Consider the following 19,765-nt stretch of genomic DNA (forward strand, 5'->3'; position numbering starts at 1 on the left):
AAACTAGGGCCTGTAGGACCTGCCTTGTTGATAGTGTTGTTAAGAAGGTAGAGCAATGCTTTATTATGGATAGAATGCTCCTTAGCTACTGTAGTATCAATATGTTTTGACCATGACAGTTTACAATCCAGGGTTACTCCTAGCAGTTTAGTCACATCAACTTACTCAATTTCCACATTATTCATTACGAGATGTAGTTGAGGTTTAGGGTTTGTGAATGATTTGTCCCAAATACAGTGCTTTTAGTTTTGGAAATATTTAGGACTAACTTATTCCTTGCCACCCATTCTGAAACTAACTGCAGCTCTTTGTTAAGTGTTGCAGTCGTTTCAGTCGCTGTAGTAGCTGACGTGTATAATATTGAGTCATCCGCATACATAGACACACTGGCTTTACTCAAAGCTAGTGGCATGTCGTTAGTAATGATTGAAAAAAGTAAGAGGCCTAAACCGCTACGATGAGGTATTCCTGATTCTACCTGGATTATGTTGGAGAGGCTTCCATTAAAGAACACTCTCTGTGTTCAGTTAGACAAGTAACTCTTTATCCACAATATAGCAGTGGGTGTAAAGCCATAACACATACGTTTTTCCAGCAACAGACTATGATTGAATATGTCAAAAGCCGCACTGAAGTCTAACAAAACAGCCCCCACAATGTTTTTATAATCAATTTCTCTCAGCCAATCACCAGTCATTTGTGTAAGTGCTGTGATTGAATGTCCTTCCCTATGAGCATGCTGAAAGTCTGTTGTCAATTTGTTTACTGTAAAATAGCATTGTATCTGGTCAAACAAAATTTTTCCCCCAGAAGTATACTAAGGGTTGGTAACAGGCTGATTGGTTGGCTATTTGAGCCAATAAAGGGGGCTTTACTATTCTTGGGTAGCGGAATTACTTTTGCTTCCCTCCAGGCATGAGGTCACACACTTTCTAGTAGGCTTAAATTGAAGTTATGGCAAATAGGAGTGGCAATATCGCCTGCTATTATCCTCAGTAATTGTCCATCCAGATTGTCAGACCCTGGTGGCTTGTCATTGTTGATAGACAACAATATGTTTTTCACCTCTTCCACACTCACTCTACGGAATTCAAAAGTACAATGCTTGTCTTTCAAAATTTGGTCAGATATACCTGGATATATATTGTCAGCGTGGCATGTGGGTTTTGTGATGAATGAGCCATCTGATTCGATGAATCAGCTTTTTACTATCATTCTTTATATAATTCAATTTGTTTCATAGTATAGATTATTTTTTATTTAGTTTAGTCACATGATTTCTTAATTTGCAGTACGTTTGCCAATCGATTTGCCATTTATTTTCCCTCATCCGTCTCAACCATACAATTTTTCAATTCCTATAACGATTGTCTATTTCGTCCTCCTCATCGGACGAGGAGAGGCGAGAAGGATCGGACCAATATGCAGAGTGGTTCGTGCTCATGATGATTTATTAAAACCGAAACTGAACACTGAAATACAAAACAATAAACGAAGTGCAGAAAACCGAAACAGTACCGTGTGGTGAAAACACTAACACGGTAGACAAACACCCACAAAACACACGTGAAACCCAGTATGCCTAAGTATGATTCTCAATCAGGGACAACGATTGACAGCTGCCTCTGATTGAGAATCATACCAGGCCGAACACAAAATCCCAACATAGAAAATCACACATAGACAACCCACCCAACTCACGCCCTGACCAACTAAATAAATACAAAACAAGGGAAAACAGGTCAGGAACGTGACAATTCCTAATCAATCCAAGGGGGTTTACCAGTTTTTACAGTAATTATTTTAATGGGTGCATGCTTATTAGTAACTGGAATAATCAATTTCATAAATGTGTCAAGTGGCAGTGTCTGGTTGCTCCTCATTACCCACCACAGACCAGCAAATATTATTTGCATCATCAACATAAGAAACACAACAAACCTTATTATATGACCTCTTATACACTATATTAGGCCCAGGCTTTGGAACTTTGGATTTCCTAGATATGGCTACTATATTGTGATTACTACATCTTATGGATTTGGATACTACTTTAAAGCACATTTATGCAGCGTTAGTAAAGATGTGATCAACATATGTTGATGATTTCATTCCTGTGCTATTTGTACCTACACTGGTAGGTTGACTGATAACCTGATGTCACGCCCTGACCTTAGAGATCCTTTTTATGTCTCTATTTGGTTTGGTCAGGGTGTGATTTGGGGTGGGTATTCTATGTTCTTTAGTTCTATTATTTGTATATCTATGTTTTGGCCGGGTAGGGTTCTCAATCAGGGACAGCTGTCTATCGTTGTCTCTGATTGAGAACCATACTTAGGTAGCCCTTTTTCCGACCTGTCTTTGTGGGAGGTTAACTTTGTTTGTGGCACATAGCCCTTTAGCTTCACGGTTGTTTTGGATTGTTTATTGTTTTTGTCGGCGTCCTAATAAATATAGGATAAAGGAATATGTACGCTGACGACGCTGCACCTTGGTCTACTTCTGTTGACGGCCATGACACCTGAACCAGGTTGCAGGCACTGGTTACAGTTTGTTACAGTCAAGTTCTTTCTTGAGTGGGCAGCTTGCTGAAAGCCAGTCAATATTTAAATCACCAGAAAATATACTTCTCTGTTGATATCACATACATTATCAAGCATTTCACACATATTATCCAGATACTGACTGTTAGCACTTGGTGGTTTATAACAGCTTCCCACAAGAATGGGCTTTACGTGAGGCAGATGAACCTGTAGCGATTTTACTTCAATAAGATTTAACATGACATCCTCTAAGCTTTATAGCCAGGTATTGCCATCACTGTACCATCAAAGGTATTATCTAAGTGAGTTTCAGAGACAGTCAGAATATAGATGTCATCTGTTACAAGAAAGTTATTGACTATTTCTAGCACTTTTCTGGGTTGCTTAATTGTTTTTAATGCTTTACTGGGAAGCTTATCAGAAGTAGACTTGCTCATGTTATTTATATTGGAGCTGATAGTACATGGTGAGCTGCACACAGTGGACTTCCTACTAGGGCACACAGCCTCAGTGCTAACATTGTAACTCTGGTTCATAGGCACATGAGTACCGCATACAATAGCTGTAAGATAAACAGGTATTCGGTGCAATTAGGGGCACATAAATTAAGTTACTTACATTGTGTCTGCCAACGGCCCTCAGATAACGTACATTTGATGCAGCACTGTGACAACTCATTGTCACAATGGTAGGGATTAACTGAGCTGATCTTGGGTCATTGAGAAGTCATTGTCTTAAACTTAAATCTTTGAACATACAGTTCCTCACAAAAATATCAGACACACACCACACATTAGGGTCCAATGGAGGGGCAACAGGATGCAAGAGGGTGCTGTAGGGTCTCAGAGCGGCGCAGGTTCACTAACTCTGTCTCCTGCCACTCTGTCAGACCGCTTTGATGCTCACTCGTACACCTCTTCACCCTGCGGGCTGAGACAGAGAGGGATCACACAAACACCGCATCCTTCTATATGCCACTCAGCACTTCCACAGCCAGTGTTAGTTACCACAACCACAAAATCACAACTTCAGGACTTGTCTCAGTGCTGATTGTTGATATTTGGCTACCTGCCAAACTCTCGGTTTTTACTTTTAATAACAGTCACCAGACGCAGGCCTCTGTATCGTCCATAGAATTTCGAAGCATACAGCGGGAAGCCGGGCTTTCTCCTATAGAGCTCAATTTCTATGGAATGGTCTGCCTATCCATTTGAGAGACACAGACTCGGTCTGGACCTTTAAGTCTTTACTGAAGACTCATCTCTTCAGTAGGTCCTATGATTGAGTGTAGTCTAGCCCAGGAGTGCCAAGGTGAACGGCAAGGCACTGGAGCAAGGAACCGCCCTTGCTGTCCCTGCCTGGCCAGCTCCCCTCTCTCCACTGTGATTCTCTGACTCTATTACGGGGGCTGAGTCACTGGCTTACTAGTGCTCTTCCATTCCGTCCGTAGGAGGGATGCGTCTCTTGAGTGGGTTGAGTCACTGACGTGATCTTCCTGTCCGGTTTTGCACTCCCTTGGGCTTGTGCGGTCTCAGTGGGCTATACTCAGCCTTGTCTCAGGGTAGTACGTTGGTGGTCTGTTGATATCCCTCTAATGGTGTGGGGGCTGTGCTTTAGCAAAGTGGGTGGGGTTGTATCCTGCCTGGTTGGATGGGGCCACAGTGTCGAATGGGGCCACAGTGTCCCCAGACCTCCCCCTGTCTCAGCCTCCAGTATCTACGCTACAATAGTCTATGTGCTGAGGGGCTAGAGTTATGGTTGGTGTAATTCTCCTGTCTTATATGGAGTCCTATTGAACCTTATCTGCGGCTATGGAACCCTGACCTGTTCACCGGACGTGCTACCTTGTCCTCGACTTTCTCTCTCTCTCTACCGCACCTGTTGTCTTGACCTCTGAATGTTTGGCTATGAAAAGCCAACTAACATTTACTCCTGAGATAATGACCTGTTGCACTGACCTACTGACCTACAACCACTGTGATTATTATTTCACCCGGCTGGTCATCTATGAACAGTTGAACATCTTGAAGAACGATCTGGCCTTAATAGCCATGTACTCTTATAATCTCCACCCGGCATAGCCAGAAGGACTGGCCACCCTCCAGAGCCTGGTTCCCCTCTAGGTTTCTTCCTAGGTTCCTGCCTTTCTAGGGAGTTTTTCCTAGCCACCGTGCTTCTTCATCTGCATTGCTTGCTGTTTGTGGTTTATGCTTGGTTTCTGTAAAGCACTTTGTGACATCTGCTGATGTAAAACGGGCTTTATAAATACATTTGATATGTCTCACCGAGCATTGCTGCTTAGTCACTTTTCTGTATAGACCATATTGTTCCCCATTATAAGAAATATGAACAATATATACTTGTCTATCTGCTGCCCCCTAGTGGTCTATCTTCAGAGATACAAATTCAAAGCTGTCACAATTATGAATATCAAAGAACATAAATTGAGACATATTTTCACACCCAGAGTGCCTGACTACTTACCAATAGCCAGCATCAGTTCACGGACTTGATTCCCTGACTTGGCCGAGGTCTCCATAAAAAGCAAGCCTCTGTCAACGGCAAGACTGTGCCCTTCCTATGAAATGAATAGAGAGGATCAAGTACTAATCAAATATGAGTGGTACATTGCACCGCTGTCATGTGGTGACCAATGTGAAAGTACAGTACAATGTGTGTATGTGTGTGTGGTGGGGGAAAGGATGTTTATGTCAGTTTGATCATCATATAGGAGTACCGTTAATATCCACATGGGACATACTCTATGTATGACTGAGTCTCCCTACAGTCTGGGTGAATGTGTTTGTTTGCTGTAACATGTACAGTGTATGTGGTGTGTTATAGGGGTTGGTGCAAGTGTGATTATGCATGAGTGTGTATTTGTGTGTGTTGTTTGTATACGGTGAGTACAGTACCTGTAATGTCACCTGGCGCAGCTCTGAAAGATCCCCCTTGTTTCCTACTAGTACCATCACGGTGGAAGCCGGGATATAGTGCTTCTCCAGCTCCCGAAGCCACACCTGGGCCCTTATGAAGCTCTCCTAAACACACACACTGTGAGTGACAGAAGTATTGGGACAGTGACACATTTTTTGTTGTTTTGGCTCTGTCCTGCAGCACTTACACTACCGGTCAAAAGTTTTAGAACACCTACTCATTCAAAGGTTTTTCTTTATTTTTACTATTTCCTACATTGTAGAATAATTGTGAAGACATCAAAACGATTAAATACCACATATGGAATCATGTAGTAACCAACAAATATATTTTATATTTGAGATTCTTCAAATAGCCACCCTTTGCCTTGATGACAGCTTTGCAAACTCTTGGCATTCTCTCAACCAGCTTCCCCTGAAATGCTTTTCCACCAGTCTTGAAGAAGTTCCCACATATGCTGAGCACTTGTTGACTGCTTTTCCTTCACTCTGCGGTCCACCTCAACCCAAACCATCTCAATTTGGTTGAGGTCGGGGGATTGTGGTCATCTGACGCAGCACTACATCACTTTCCTTTTTGGTAAAATAGCCTTTACACAGCCTGGAAGTGTGTTGGGTCATTGACCTGTTGAAAAACAAATGATATTCCCACTAAGCCCAAACCAGATGGAATGGCGTATCGCTGCAGAATGTTGTGGTAGCCATGCTGGTTAAGTGTCCCTTGAACTCTAAATAAATCACAAACAGTGTCACCAGCAAAGCACCCCCACACCATAACACCTCCTCCTCCATGCTTTACCGTGGGAAATACACATGCAGAGATCATCCGTTCACCCACACCGCGTCTCACAAAGACACAGCGGTTGAAACCAAAAATCTCAAATTTGGACTCCAGACCAAAGGCACATTTCCATCGGTCTAATGTCCATTGCTTGTGTTTCATGGACCAAGCAAGTCTCTTCATCTTATTGGTGTCCTTTAGTAGTGGTTTCTTTGCAGCAATTCAACCATGAAGGCCTGATTCACACAGTCTCATCTGAACAGTTGATGTTGAGATGTGTCTGTTACTTGAACTCTGTGAAGTATTTATTTGGGCTGCAATTTCTGAGGCTGGTAACTCTAATTAACTTATCCTCTGCAGCAGAGGTAACTCTGGGTCTTCCATTCCTGTGGCGGTCCTCATGAGAGCTAGTTTCATCATAGTGCTTGATGGTTTTTGCGACTACACTTGAATAAACGTTAAAAGTTCTTGACATTTGCTCTATTGACTGACCTTCATGTCTTAAAGTAATGATGGACTGTCGTTTCTCTTTGCTTATTTGAGCTGTAATTGCCATAATATGGACTTGGTATTTTACCAAATAGGGCTATCTTCTGTATACCCCCCTACCTTGTCACAACACAACTGATTTGCTCAAACTTATTAAGAAGGAAAGAAATTCCATAAATTAACTTTTAACAAGGCACACCTGTTAATTGAAATGCATTCCAGGGGATTACCTCATGAAGCTGGTTGAGAGAATGCCAAGAGTGCAAAACTGTCATCAAGGGAAAGGGTGGCTATTTGAAGAATCTCAAATATAAAATATATTTTGATTTGTTTAACACTTTTTTTCATTACTACATGATTCCATATGTGTTATTTCATAGTTTTGATGTCTTCCCTTGTATTCTACAATGTAGAAAATAGTAAAAATAAAGAAAAACCCTTGAATGAGTAGGCGTTCTTAAACTTTTGACCAGTAGTGTATATGATGACTATGAGGTACAGACTGTCAGCTTTAATCTGAGGGTATTTTCATCCATATCGGGTGAACAGTTTCAGAATTACAGCACTTTCTGTACAATGTCCCCCTATTTTAGGAGACCAAAAGTATTCGGACAAATTCAGTTATGTGTATTAAAGTAGTCAAAAGTTTAGTATTTGGTCCCATATTTCTAGATGCATTAGATGTTAGATGCAATAGCTATTTGTTTTGGTTGTATTTCAGATTCTTTTGTGCCCAATATAAATAATGTATTGTGTAATTTTGGAGTCACTTTTAGTGTAAATATAAATAGAATATGTTTCGAAACACTTCTCCATTAAATGTGGATGCTACCATGGTTACGGATAGTTCTACATTTATCGTGACTAATGATGAGTGAGAAAGTCACAGTTTGTGTTCGTGTGTTTGCATTTGTGTGTTAGCTTTACTCGTTTGCTGATATCGTACACCACCAGTGCTGCATGGGCTCCTCTGTAGTACAGCGGGGTGACACTGTGGTACTTCTCCTGTCCCGCCGTGTCCCAGATCTCAAAGTGAAATGTGACATCACTCAGACACACCACCTGGGTGAAGTAGGCACCTGGGGGGGGGACAGAATATACTGTGACACCAGGTAGAATGAAGACATACAGTAACCTACCCTAACAGGCAACATTCTTCAACTAGAGGTTAAGCACAATGACATACTACAATGTTACTCAAACTTTAATCCACATCCCTAATACGAAGTTAGAGTGGCCGCTTTGGCAACCTTATGAAATAAATATATTTTTTAAATATATTTTTTTATTTCACCTTTATTTAACCAGGTAGGCTAGTTGAGAACACATTCTCATTTACAACTGCGACCTGGCCAAGGTAAAGCAAAGCAGTTCGACACATACAACAACACAGTTACACATGGAGTAAACAAACATACAATCAATAATACAGTACAAAAATCTATATACAGCATGTGCAAATGAGGTAGGATAAGAGAGGTAAGGCAATAAATAGGCCGTGGTGGCGAAGTAATTACAATATAGCAATTAAACACTGGAATGGTAGAATGTGCAGAAGATGAATGTGCAAGTTGAGATACTGGGGTATAAAGGAGCAAGATAAATAGATAAATAAATACAGTATGGGGATGAGGTAGACTGGATGGGCTATTTACAGATAAGCTATGTACAGGTGCAGTGATCTGTGAGCTGCTCTGACAGCTGGTGCTTAAAGCTAGTGAGGGAGGTAAGAGTCTCCAGCTTCAGAGATTTTTGCAGTTCGTTCCAGTCATTGGCAGCAGAGAACTGGAAGGAGAGGCAGCCAAAGGAAGAATTGGCTTTGGGGGTGACCAGTGAGATATACCTGCTGGAGCGCGTGCTACGGGTGGGTGCTGCTATGATGACCAGTGAGCTGAGATAAGGCGGGGCTTTACCTAGCAGAGACTTGTAGATGACCTGGAGCCAGTGGGTTTGGCGACAAGTATGAAGCGAGGGCCAGCCAACGAGATCATACAGGTCGCAGTGGTGGGGCTTTGGTGACAAAACGGATGGCACTGTGTAAGACTGCATCTAATTTGTGTTGGAGGCTATTTTGTAAATGACATTGCCGAAGTCAAGGTTCGGTAGGATGGTCAATTTTACGAGGGTATGTTTGGCAGCATGAGTGAAGGATGCTTTGTTGCGAAATAGGAAGCCGATTCTAGATTTAATTTGGATTGGAGATGTTTAATGTGAGTCTGGAAGGAGAGTTTAAAGTGTAACCAGACACCTAGGTATTTGTAGTTGTCCACATATTCTAAGTCAGAACTGTTCAGTGTAGTGATGCTGGATGGGCGGGCAGGTGCGGGCAGCGATCGGTTGAAGTGCATGCATTTAGTTTGACTTGTATTTAAGAGCAGTTGGAGGCCACGGAAGGAGAGTTGTATGGCATTGAAGCTCATCTGGAGGTTAGTTAACACAGTGTCCAATGAAGGGCCAGAGGTATACAGAATGGTGTCGTCTGCGTAGAGGTGGATCAAAGAATCACCAGCAGCGAGAGCGACATCATTGATGTATACAGAGAAGAGAGTCAGCCCGAGAATTGAACCCTGTGGCACCCCCATAGAGACTGCCAGAGGTCAGGACAACAGGCCCTCTGATTTCACATACTGAACTCTATCGGAGAAGTAGTTGGTGAACCAAGCGAGGCAATCATTTGAGAAACCAAGGCTGTTGAGTCTGCCAATAAGAATGTTGTGATTGACAGAGTCGAAAGCCTTAGCCAGGTCAATGAATACGGCTGCACAGTAATGTCTCTTATCGATGGCGGTTATGATATCGTTTAGGACCTTGAGCGTAGCTGAGGTGCACCCATGACCAGTTCTGAAACCAGATTGCATAGCGGAGAAGGTACGGTGAGATTCGAAATGGTCGGTAATCTGTTTGTTAACTTGGCTTTCAAAGACCTTAGAAAGGCAGGGTAGAATAGATATAGGTCTGTTGTAACGGCTCTCGTCGAAATTAGTGAACCAAAGTGCAGCGTGGAAAGTGTTCATTATATTTATTTTCAAAAAACACTCAAACAAAATAACCAAAGTGAAAACGAAAGCGCACAGTTCTGTAAGGCAAATAAACTATACAAAAAACAAGATCCCACAAAACCCAAACGGAAAATTACAACTTATATATGATCCTCAATCGGAGACAACGATAGACAGCTGCCTCTGATTGGGAACCACACTCGGCCAAAACAAAGAAATAGAAAACATAGATTTTCCCACCCGAGTCACACCCTGACCTAACCAAACATAGAGAATAATAGGGATCTCTAAGGTCAGGGCGTGACATCTGTAGCAGTTTGGGTCTAGAGTGTATCCCCCTTTGAAGAAGGGGATGACCGCGTCAGCTTTCCAATCTATGGGAATCTCAGACGATACGAAAGAGAGGTTGAACAGGCTAGTAATAGGGGTTGCAATAATTTCGGCAGATCATTTTAGAAAGAGAGGGTCCAGATTGTCTAGCCCGGCTGATTTGTAGGGGTCCAGATTTTGCAGCTCTTTCAGAACATCAGCTATCTGGATTTGGGTGACAGAGAAGTGGGGTAGATTTGGGCGAGTTGCTGTGGGGAGCGCAGGGCTGTTGACCGGGGTAGGGGTAGCCAGGTGGAAAGCATGGACAGCCGTAGAAAAATGCTGATTGAAATTCTCAATTATTGTGGATTTATCGGTAGAGACAGTGTTTCCTATCCTCAGTGCAGTGGGCAGCTGGGAGGAGGTGCTCTTATTTTCCATGGACTTTACAGTGTCCCAGAACTTTTTGGAGTTTGTACTACAGGATGCAAATTTCTGTTTGAAAAAGCTAGCCTTAGCTTTCCTAACTGCCTGTGTATATTGGTCCTAATCTGAAAAGTGTAATATCGCAGGGGCTATTCGATGCTAATGCAGAAAGCTACAGGATGTTTTTGTGCTGATCAAGGGCAGACAGGTCTGGAGTGAACCAAGGGCTATATCTATTCCTAGTTTAAAAAAAATTGATGGAGCATGCTTATTTAAGATGTGAGGAATGCAAAGAATAACCAGGCATCCTCTACTGACGGGATGAGGTCAATGCCTTTCCAGGATAGCCGGGCCAGGTCAATTAGAAAGGCCTGTTCGCAGAAGTGTTTTAGGGAGCGTTTGACAGTGATGAGGGGTGGTCGTTTGACCGCAGACCAATTACGGATGCAAGCAATGAGGCAGGGATCGCTGAGATCTTGATTGAAAACAGCAGAGGTGTATTTGGAGGGCAGGATGATATCTATGAGGGTGCCCGTGTTTACGGATTTGGGGTTGGTTGTACCTGGTAGGTTCATTGATAATTTGTGTGAGATTGAGGGCATCATGCTTAGATTGTAGGATGGCTGGGGTGTTAAGCATGTCCCAGTTTAGGTCACCTAGCAGCACGAGCTCAGAAGATAGATGGGGGGCAATCAATTCACATATGGTGTCCAGGGCACAGCTGGGGGCAGAGGGTGGTCTATAGCAAGCGGCAACGGTGAGAGACTTGTTTCGGGTTTTTGGAGGTTTTCCTAAGCCAGGATTCAGACACGGCTAAGACATCCGGGTTGGCAGAATGTGCTAAAGCAGTGAATAAAGCAAACTTAGGGAGTAGGCTTCTAATGTTAACCTGCATGAAACCAAGGCTTTTACGATTACAGAAGTCAACAAATGAGAGTGCCTGGGGAATGGGAGTGGAGCTAGGCGCTGCAGGGCCTGGATTAACCTCTACATCACCAAAGGAACAGAGGAGGAGTAGGATAAGGGTACGGCTAAAGGCTATAAGAACTGGCCGTCTAGCATGTTCGGAACAGAGAGTAAAGGGAGCAGGTTTCTGGGCACGATAGCATAGATTCAAGGCATAATGTACAGACAAAGGTATGGTAGGAAGAGAGTACATTGGAGGTAAACCTAGGCATTGAGTAATGAAGAGAGAGATATAGTCTCTAGAGACGTTTAAACCAGGTGATGTCATCGCATATGTGGGAGGTGGAACAACATGATTGGTTAAGGCATATTGAGCAGGAGCTCTACCGTGAAATAAGACAGTAATCACTAACCAGGACAGTAATGGACAAGGCATATTGATATTAGGGAGAGGCATACGTAGCCAAGTGATCGTATGGGTCCAGTGATTGGTGGGCTGGCTGGGGACACGGCGATTCAGACAGTTAGCAGGCCGGGGCTAGCAAGCTAGCAGTTAGCAGCGCGGGGCTAGCAAGCTAGCATAAGGGCCTTAGAGAGACGTCGCGATGGGGGAAAAGTCTGTTTTTGCCTCCTCGTGCGGTGACGTTGTCATGCTCTGACCTTAGATATCTCTGTTTTCTTTATATTTTGGTTAGGTCAGGGTGTGACGAGGGTGGATATGCTAGTTTTTGTATTGTCTAGGGTTTTTGTATAGCTTCACGTGTCGTTTTGTTATTTTGGTTAGTTTGTTCAGTGTTCATTCTTATTATAATAAAAAATGTACGCATACCACGCTGCGCCTTGGTCCGATTCATACGACATACGTGACAGAAGAACCCACCACAAAAGGACCAAGCAGCGTGTTAATGAGGAGCGGACATCCTGGGCCAGGGAGAAAGATGAGTGGAGGACATCCTGGACCTGGGAGGAGGTAATGGCAGGGGACAAGATCATGCCATGGAAGCAGTTGGAGATAGCGCAGGAGGAACGGCGATGATACGAGGGGACACGGTTAGCACGGAAGCCCGAGAGGCAGCCCCAATAATTTTTTTGGGGGGGAAACACGAGGAGATTGGCTGAGTCAGGTTGGAGACATGCGCCAACTCCTCGTGCTTACCGTGTGGAGTGTGTGACTGGTCAGACACCGTGTTACGCAGTGATGCGCACGGTGTCTCCAGTTCGCATTCATAGCCCGGTGCGCTCTATTCCAGCTCCTCGCATTTGCCGGACTAGAATGGGCATCCAGCCAGGATGGATGGTGCCGGCTCAGCGCTCCTGGTCTCCAGTACACCTCCTTGGATCAGGATATCCTGCGCCGGCTCTGCGTACAGTGTCTTCGGTGAGTCTGCACAGCCCAGTGCGTCCTGTGCTAGCGCCCCGCACTTGCCGGGCTCAAGTGAGCATCCAGCCAGGACGCATTGTGCCGGCACCACACATCAGATCTCCAGGGCGCCTCCACAATCCAGTACGTCCTGAGCCTCCTCTCTGCACTCGCCCTGAGATGCATGTCATCAGCCCGGTACCACCAGTTCCGGCACCAGGCATCAGGCCTCCAGTGCGCTTCCACAGTCCAGTACGGCCTGTGCCTCTTCCCCGCACTCGCCCTGAGGTGCGTGTCCTCAGCCCGGTACCACCAGTTCCGGCACCACGCATCAGGCCTCCAGTGCGCTTCCACAGTCCAGTACGGCCTGTACCTCTTCCCCGTACTTGTCCTGAGGTGCGTGTCCTCAGCCCGGTACCATCAGTTCCGGCACCACGCATCAGGCTTCCAGTGAGCTTTCACAGTCCAGAGTTTCCGGCGACATTACCCAGTCCAGAGCTTCCGGCAACAGTACCCAGTCCAGAGCTTCCGGCGACAGTACCCAGTCCAGAGCTTCCGGCGACGTTTCACAGTCCAGAGCTTCCGGCGACGTTTCACAGTCCGGAACCTCCAACGACGGGCCACAGTCCGGAACCTCCAACGACGGGCCACAGTCCGGAACCTCCAACGACGGTCGCTAGTCCGGAACCTCCAACGACGGTCCCCAGTCTGGGGTCTCCAGCGACGGTCCCCAGTCCGGGGTCTCCAGCGACGGTCCCCAGTCCGGGGTCTCCAGCGACGGTTCCCAGTCCGGGGCCTCCAGCGACGGTTCCCAGTCCGGGGCCTCCGGTGAGGATCCACAGTCCGGAGCCTCCGGCGATGATCCACGGTCCGGTTCTACAAAGGCGGAGGGATCAGCGTAAGGAGGGGGGGTTACGTCCAGAACCGGAGCCACCACCGAGGGTAGATGCCCACCCGGACCCTCCCCTATAGGTTCAGGTTTGCGGCCGGGAGACCACACCTTTGGGGGGGGGGGGAGGTACTGTCACGCTCTGAACTTAGATATCTGTTTTCTTTATATTTTGGTTAGGTCAGGGTGTGACGAGGGTGGATATGCTAGTTTTTGTATTGTCTAGGGGTTTTGTAGGTCTAGGTAATTTGTATGTCTATGGTGGCCTGATATGGTTCCCAATCAGAGGCAGCTGTTTATTGTTGTCTCTGATTGGGGATCATATTTAGGTAGCCATTTTCCCTTTTGTGTTGGTGGGTTCTTGTCTATGTGTAGTTGCCTGTCAGCACTCATTTGTATAGCTTCACGTGTCGTTTTGTTATTTTGGTTAGTTTGTTCAGTGTTCATTCTTATTATAATAAAGAATGTACGCATACCACGCTGCGCCTTGGTCCGATTCATACGACGAACGTGACAGACGTCGATAGAACAGTCATGGAATTAGTAGGGTTCCAAGTAGCAGAGGGGTCCAAGTCCAATTGGCAAAATGGGTATAGTGGTCCAAGTAAGTGGCCGGTGGATCAGCTAACAGTCCAATATGCTATAGATAGCTAGCAGGCCGCGGTTAGCAGAATGGGCCTTCAGGGCACGTCACGCCTGAGGGGTAGTTGGGATCCTCGGGCAGATAATGTTCAAATCAAATCAAATCAAAATCAAATGTATTTGTCACATACACATGGTTAGCAGATGTTAATGCAAGTGTAGTGAAATGTTTGTGCTTCTAGTTCCGACCATGCAGTAATATCTAATAAGTAATATAACATAACAATTTCACAACAACTACCTTATACACATAAGTGTAAAGGAATGAATACGAATATGTACATAAAAATATATAAATGAGTGATGGCCGAACGGCATAGGCAAGATGCAGTAGATGGTTTCGAGTACAGTATATACATATGAGATTTGTAATGTAGGGTATGAAAACATATAAAGTGGCATTGTTTAAAGTGGTTAGTGATACATTACATCAAGATGGCAAGATGCAGTAGATGGTATAGCGTACAGTCTATACATATGAGATGAGTAATGTAGGGTATGAAAACTTTATATAATATAAAGTGGGTAGTGATAAATTGATTACATAAATTTTTCCATTATTAAAGTGTCTGGTGTTGAATCAGTATGTTGGCAGCAGCCACTCAATGTTAGTGATGGCTGTTTAACAGTCTGATGGTCTTGAGATAGAAGCTGTTTTTCAGTCTCTCGGTCCCTGCTTTGATGCACCTGTACTGACCTCGCCTTCTGGATGATAGCGGGGTGAACAGGCAGTGACTCGGGTGGTTGTTGTCCTTGATGATCTTTTTGGCCTTCCTGTGACATCGGGTGGTGTAGGTGTCCTGGAGGGCAGGTAGTTTGCCCCCGGTGCTGCGTTGTGCAGACCTCACTACCCTCTGGAGAGCCTTCCGGTTATGGGCGGAGCAGCTGCCATACCAGGTGGTGATACAGCCCGACAGGATGCTCTCGATTGTGCATCTGTAAAAGTTTGTGAGTGTTTTTGGTGACAAGCCGAATTTCTTCAGCCTCCTGAGGTTGAAGAGGCGCTGTCTGTGTTCTTCACCACGCTGTCTGTGTGGGTGGAAAATGTCAGTTTGTCCGTGATGTGTACGCCGAGGAACTTAAAACTCTCCCCCCTCTCCACTACTGTCCCGTCAATGTAGATATGGGGCTGCTCCCTCTGCTGTTTCCTGAAGTCCACGATCATCTCCTTTATTTTGTTGACATTGAGTGTGAGGTTATTTTCCTGACACCACACTCTGAGGGCCCTCACTTCCTCCCTGTAGGCCGTCTCGTCGTTGTTGGTAATCAAGCCTAACACTGTAGTGTCATCTGCAAACTTGATGATTGAGTTGGAGGCGTGCATGGCCACGCAGTCGTGTGTGAACAGGGAGTACAGGAGAGGGCTGAGAACGCACCCTTGTGTGGACGTGGACCTATTGGGGCGGTAAGCAAATTGGAGTGGGTCTAGGGTGTCAGGTAGGGTGGAGGTGATATGGTCCTTGACTAGTATCTCAAAGCACTTCATGATGACGGAAGTGAGTGCTACAGGGCGGTAGTCATTTAGCTTAGTTACCTTAGCTTTCTTGGGAACAGGAACAATTGTGGCCCTCCTGAAGCATGTGGGGACAGCAGACTGGGATAAGGATTGATTGAATATGTATGTAAACACACCAGCCAGCTGGTCTGCGCATGCTCTGAGGACGCGGCCGGGGATGCCGTCTGGGCCTGCAGCCTTGTGAGGGTTAACACGTTTAAATGTTTTACTCACGTTGGCTACAGTGAATGAGAGCCCGCAGATTTTGGTAGCGGGCCGTGTCAGTGGCACTGTATTGTCCTCAAAGCGAGCAAAAAAGTTGTTTAGTCTGTCTGAGAGCAAGGCATTGTGATCCGCGACGGGGCTGGTTTTTCATTTGTAGTCCGTGATTGACTGTAGACCCTGCCACATACCTCTCGTGTCTGAGCCGTTGAATTGCGACTCCACTTTGTCTCTGTTCTGACGCTTAGCTTGTTTGATTGCCTTGCGGAGGGAATAGCTGGTATGGAATGTTGGTATTCCAGTCGTGAAGGATCGGCAGGGTTCCGTGTTGAAGCAGTAGAAGGGGTCCGGATATTGTAGCCGAGGAGTGAGCTTCAGGAGTAGCCCAGGAGCCCTAGCCGGGAGATGGGTCTAGCATAGGCTAGCCCCAGTCTAGTTGGTGCTTGCTCCGGGACGGAAACGTTAGCCAGGAGTAGTCAACCCGGGTTGCGGTTAGCTAGCTGCCGTGATCCAGATGAAAGGGTTCAGAGTTTGCGGTAGGAATCCGGGGATATGGAGAGAAAAATAGGTCCGGTATGCTCTGGTTTGAAAAGCGTTGTACGAACTGGCGAGAGCTTTCCGAGCTAAAGGTTAGCTGATGACCGCTAGCAGTGATTAGCTGACTGATAGCTGATAGCTATTGAGTTGAGATATTCCAGTTCGGAGGTAAAAAGAAATACTTTAGGAAAAAAAACAGATCCACACCACATTGGGTGAGGCGGGTTGCAGGAGAGTATTTTGTTGAGGTTTAGGAAAAATATAAAAAAGATTGCGAAGAAAAATATATAAAAATATATATACATGGGACGAGACAAGGCAAAGACAAAGACGTCTGACTGCTACGCCATCTTGGATTCAAATCAATAACAACAGAGTAACAAGTGTTCTTGACAAAATATACCAGAGAGACAACTTAGCTTAGGGCTATGAAATAAGATACTACTATATGAAAAAACAAGCTCCTGAAAAACGCTAAAAGTGCACAGCTGCCACGGAAGTGTACACATACCTTTAGCACTAGGAGCATAATGCTGTAATAGCTATGTATATGATACCAATACACTTGTATCCACCCTAATACTACTAATGACACAGTATTATATCACATATATGTGTACTCACAGCCTACGGTGGGTAAAGTGCCTTTGAACTCATCCTTGCTGAAACGTAATGCCAGACTGGACTTCCCCACCCCAGAGCTTCCCAACAGCACCATCTTCACCCGTATTGTCCTGGTGTCTCTTGTTGGAGTTGTTGGCCCAGGGGACCGGGGCCCTGTTGATTCCATCCTTCGAGTTCTCTTCCCCATCCAGAGAGGAGGGACACCCACAGGATACTCCACGGTTGCTGGTACAGACAAAGCCAGCGGTCATAGAATCCAAATATCTGGTGTTGTAGTTTTAGCTAAAGAACTCACAAGTACACAAGACGGTTAAATTAATAATGTGAAACCAGTAAAAATTTGCAGGATTATGAAGGTTAGTCCTCTAATTTATCTTGTTGTAGGTGAAGATCAAACCAAAGTCCAACGTTGGATCGCAGACCACAATATAACTTACTCGTACACAACTCACACCAGCTTGGCTGTAAAAGGGTAAAGCTAATAAAAATTCTGCTATCTGAAGAAACAGTAAATAAGAGGTCAAGATAAAGACCATACAAGTGCTAAAGCAAAAACAAGACTAATTTCCCCAGAGACAGCGAGCAGCTACAAGAGCAGTCTTTTTACTTTGCTTTTTTACTTTGGTTTCTGCATAGGACACCAAAATAAAGGAATTGAAACTGAATCATGCTTTTCAAAATACCCACAGTCACGTGGGATGATGGACTGGTGTTGAAAGGCATCATACACACATAGCTTGACAATTACATTTATTTCAATGAGAAATACAAAAAACAAGTGTGTCATTTCACTGGCTACTACTTTATTGTTGATTATATTAAAACAACTTTAACACAACCATCATACATGTGCATGTCCTGCAGGCATGGCCTGATTTTTTATATGGTTTGTTATGAAAGGTTTATGTAAAACCTAATAATATCTTGGCCTGAAGGACAATGTTTGGTATGCTGACCACACCGCCTGCGTCTGGTGCGCGAGCGTTGCAATATAAATGTACACATGATTGTTATTCAATCATTGCACCCGCACTGCTCGCGTGCGTCAACGAACGTCTGGTAGCCAGGTGCTAAACTTGGTTCTATTTGTGACGCTGTATGCGCTGCAAGTCCCGCCTCTCCCATCTCCTCATTGGTTTTTAGGAGCATTTACCCACGTCGGTGATTGAAAGATGAACTGAGGTCCACACTCCAGTCCAGTTGGTGGTGGTAATGCACCTTAAAGACAGTTGCCAACTGCCAAGTCCAAAGAAGAAGAAGAAGAAGAAGACTGAAGGAGGAGAGTTTACTAGAAGCTAAATTGTGATTAGTTCCAGGTGCAGCAGGTTAGTGAGGGTTGGGTTGTGAATACATGCCTGGTGTTTCCCTGTTCCCAGTAAATAGTCGAGTTGGGGTCCTTGCTGGGTGGACGGATAGTCTATGGATCGGTCAAGATGGTGAAGGGGAGTGAGAGAGTCTTGGAGGTCGGAAATGGTAGGGAGTAGTGTGGACGAAATGGAGGAAATTGAGAAAAAGTTGGTAAAGCAACAGCTGTGCTGGAATGAGAACAATACAGGTGTCAGTTCTGATGGTATGAAGCGGGAGGATGAGGGTCAAGGACCAGAATTGCCGATAGTGGAAAGACATAGGAAGAAGAGAGATCATGATACAGAAAGCAGTGGAGCGTCTAGTAAAGAAAGCATGAAGAGGGTCAAGGTAGGAAGAAAGAGTAGTGATGTGTTGGAGTGCAAAGTGGTGATAGTGTTTGAGACCACAGGGCTTCACTTACACCCTATCCGACTAACTAATGCCGTAGAGAAAGAGGTAAGTGAAGTGAAATTAGCTTGGTTCATTGGAAATGGTAGATTGTTAATATTGTGTGGTAGCCAGGCTCAGCAAGAGATGATTCTGAAAATGGAAAAGCTTAATGGGAAGAAAATTAAAAGCTGTGTCCCTGGTGCTTATGCTAGATTGAAGGGAATGATCACTGGGGTCCCAATATATATGTCCACGGGTGATATTAAAGAAAATGTGAAGGGAGGCAGAGTGATTGAGGCCAAAAGGTTGATCAGTAGGAAAGAGGGTCAAAGAAGTGAAAGCTTATCAGTGATACTGAGGTTTGAGAAAGTCTTGCCGGGAAAAGTACAGATAGGATTCCTTAGTTTCATTGTGAGAGAATTTGGCCCATATGCACTGCGTTGTTTAAAATGCTAAAGAATGGGACATGCAGCTGCTCAGTGTAAAGGAAGGAAATGATGTGCCAAGTGTGGAGGGGAACATGATTACGGTGACTGTGGAAGCAATATGAGGGTTAAGTGCTGTAATTTTGGGGGAGAACACCCTGCAGCATTTGGTGGATGTCAGGTACAGAGAAAGGCTAGAGATGCTCAGAGATATAGGATCAGTCATGATGTATCATACGCAGAGGCCGTAAAACAGATTGGTAGAACTACAGTGCGGACTGATGGAGCTCAAATTGACATACCTGTATTAAGTGAACCTACTATCAAGGCTAGTGCTTCTGATTGGTGCCGAAGGTGATGGCTGCCGTTTTACGATCCTGTAACCAATTGTGCTATTGTATATGTTTTTTTGCGCTATTTGTAACTTATTTTGTACATAATGTTT

At 44.8% G+C, this 19,765-nt stretch overlaps 1 protein-coding gene across 1 annotated transcript; it reads right to left on the minus strand.

The window, feature by feature from the left end:
• Window positions 1–1,433: 1,433 nt before the first annotated feature.
• Window positions 1,434–17,859, minus strand: LOC139538306 (ras-related protein Rab-17-like). The gene is made up of 5 exons (XM_071340173.1): window positions 17,159–17,859; window positions 7,677–7,828; window positions 5,459–5,584; window positions 5,028–5,121; window positions 1,434–3,473 (listed from the first exon to the last, which is right to left on the minus strand). Exons 1-5 carry the CDS (start codon window positions 17,343–17,345, stop codon window positions 3,337–3,339), a joined length of 696 nt encoding a protein of 231 aa, XP_071196274.1. The 5' UTR covers window positions 17,346–17,859; the 3' UTR covers window positions 1,434–3,336.
• Between the last annotated feature and the right edge of the window lie 1,906 nt (window positions 17,860–19,765).

Source organism: Salvelinus alpinus, chromosome 14 (assembly GCF_045679555.1).
Source record: "Salvelinus alpinus chromosome 14, SLU_Salpinus.1, whole genome shotgun sequence".
Lineage (NCBI taxonomy): Eukaryota > Metazoa > Chordata > Actinopteri > Salmoniformes > Salmonidae > Salvelinus > Salvelinus alpinus.

Excerpts from the sequence above, each read along its gene's own strand:
- LOC139538306 (XM_071340173.1), bottom strand. The coding sequence starts at position 17,345 with ATGGGGAAGAGAACTCGAAGGATGGAATCAACAGGGCCCCGGTCCCCT. Across the intron at positions 7,829-17,158 it reads CACTTTACCCACCGTAGGCT|GTGCCTACTTCACCCAGGTG; the intron begins GTGAGTACACAT and ends TCCCCCCCCCAG. Across the intron at positions 5,122-5,458 it reads TGCGCCAGGTGACATTACAG|GAAGGGCACAGTCTTGCCGT; the intron begins GTACTGTACTCA and ends TTCATTTCATAG.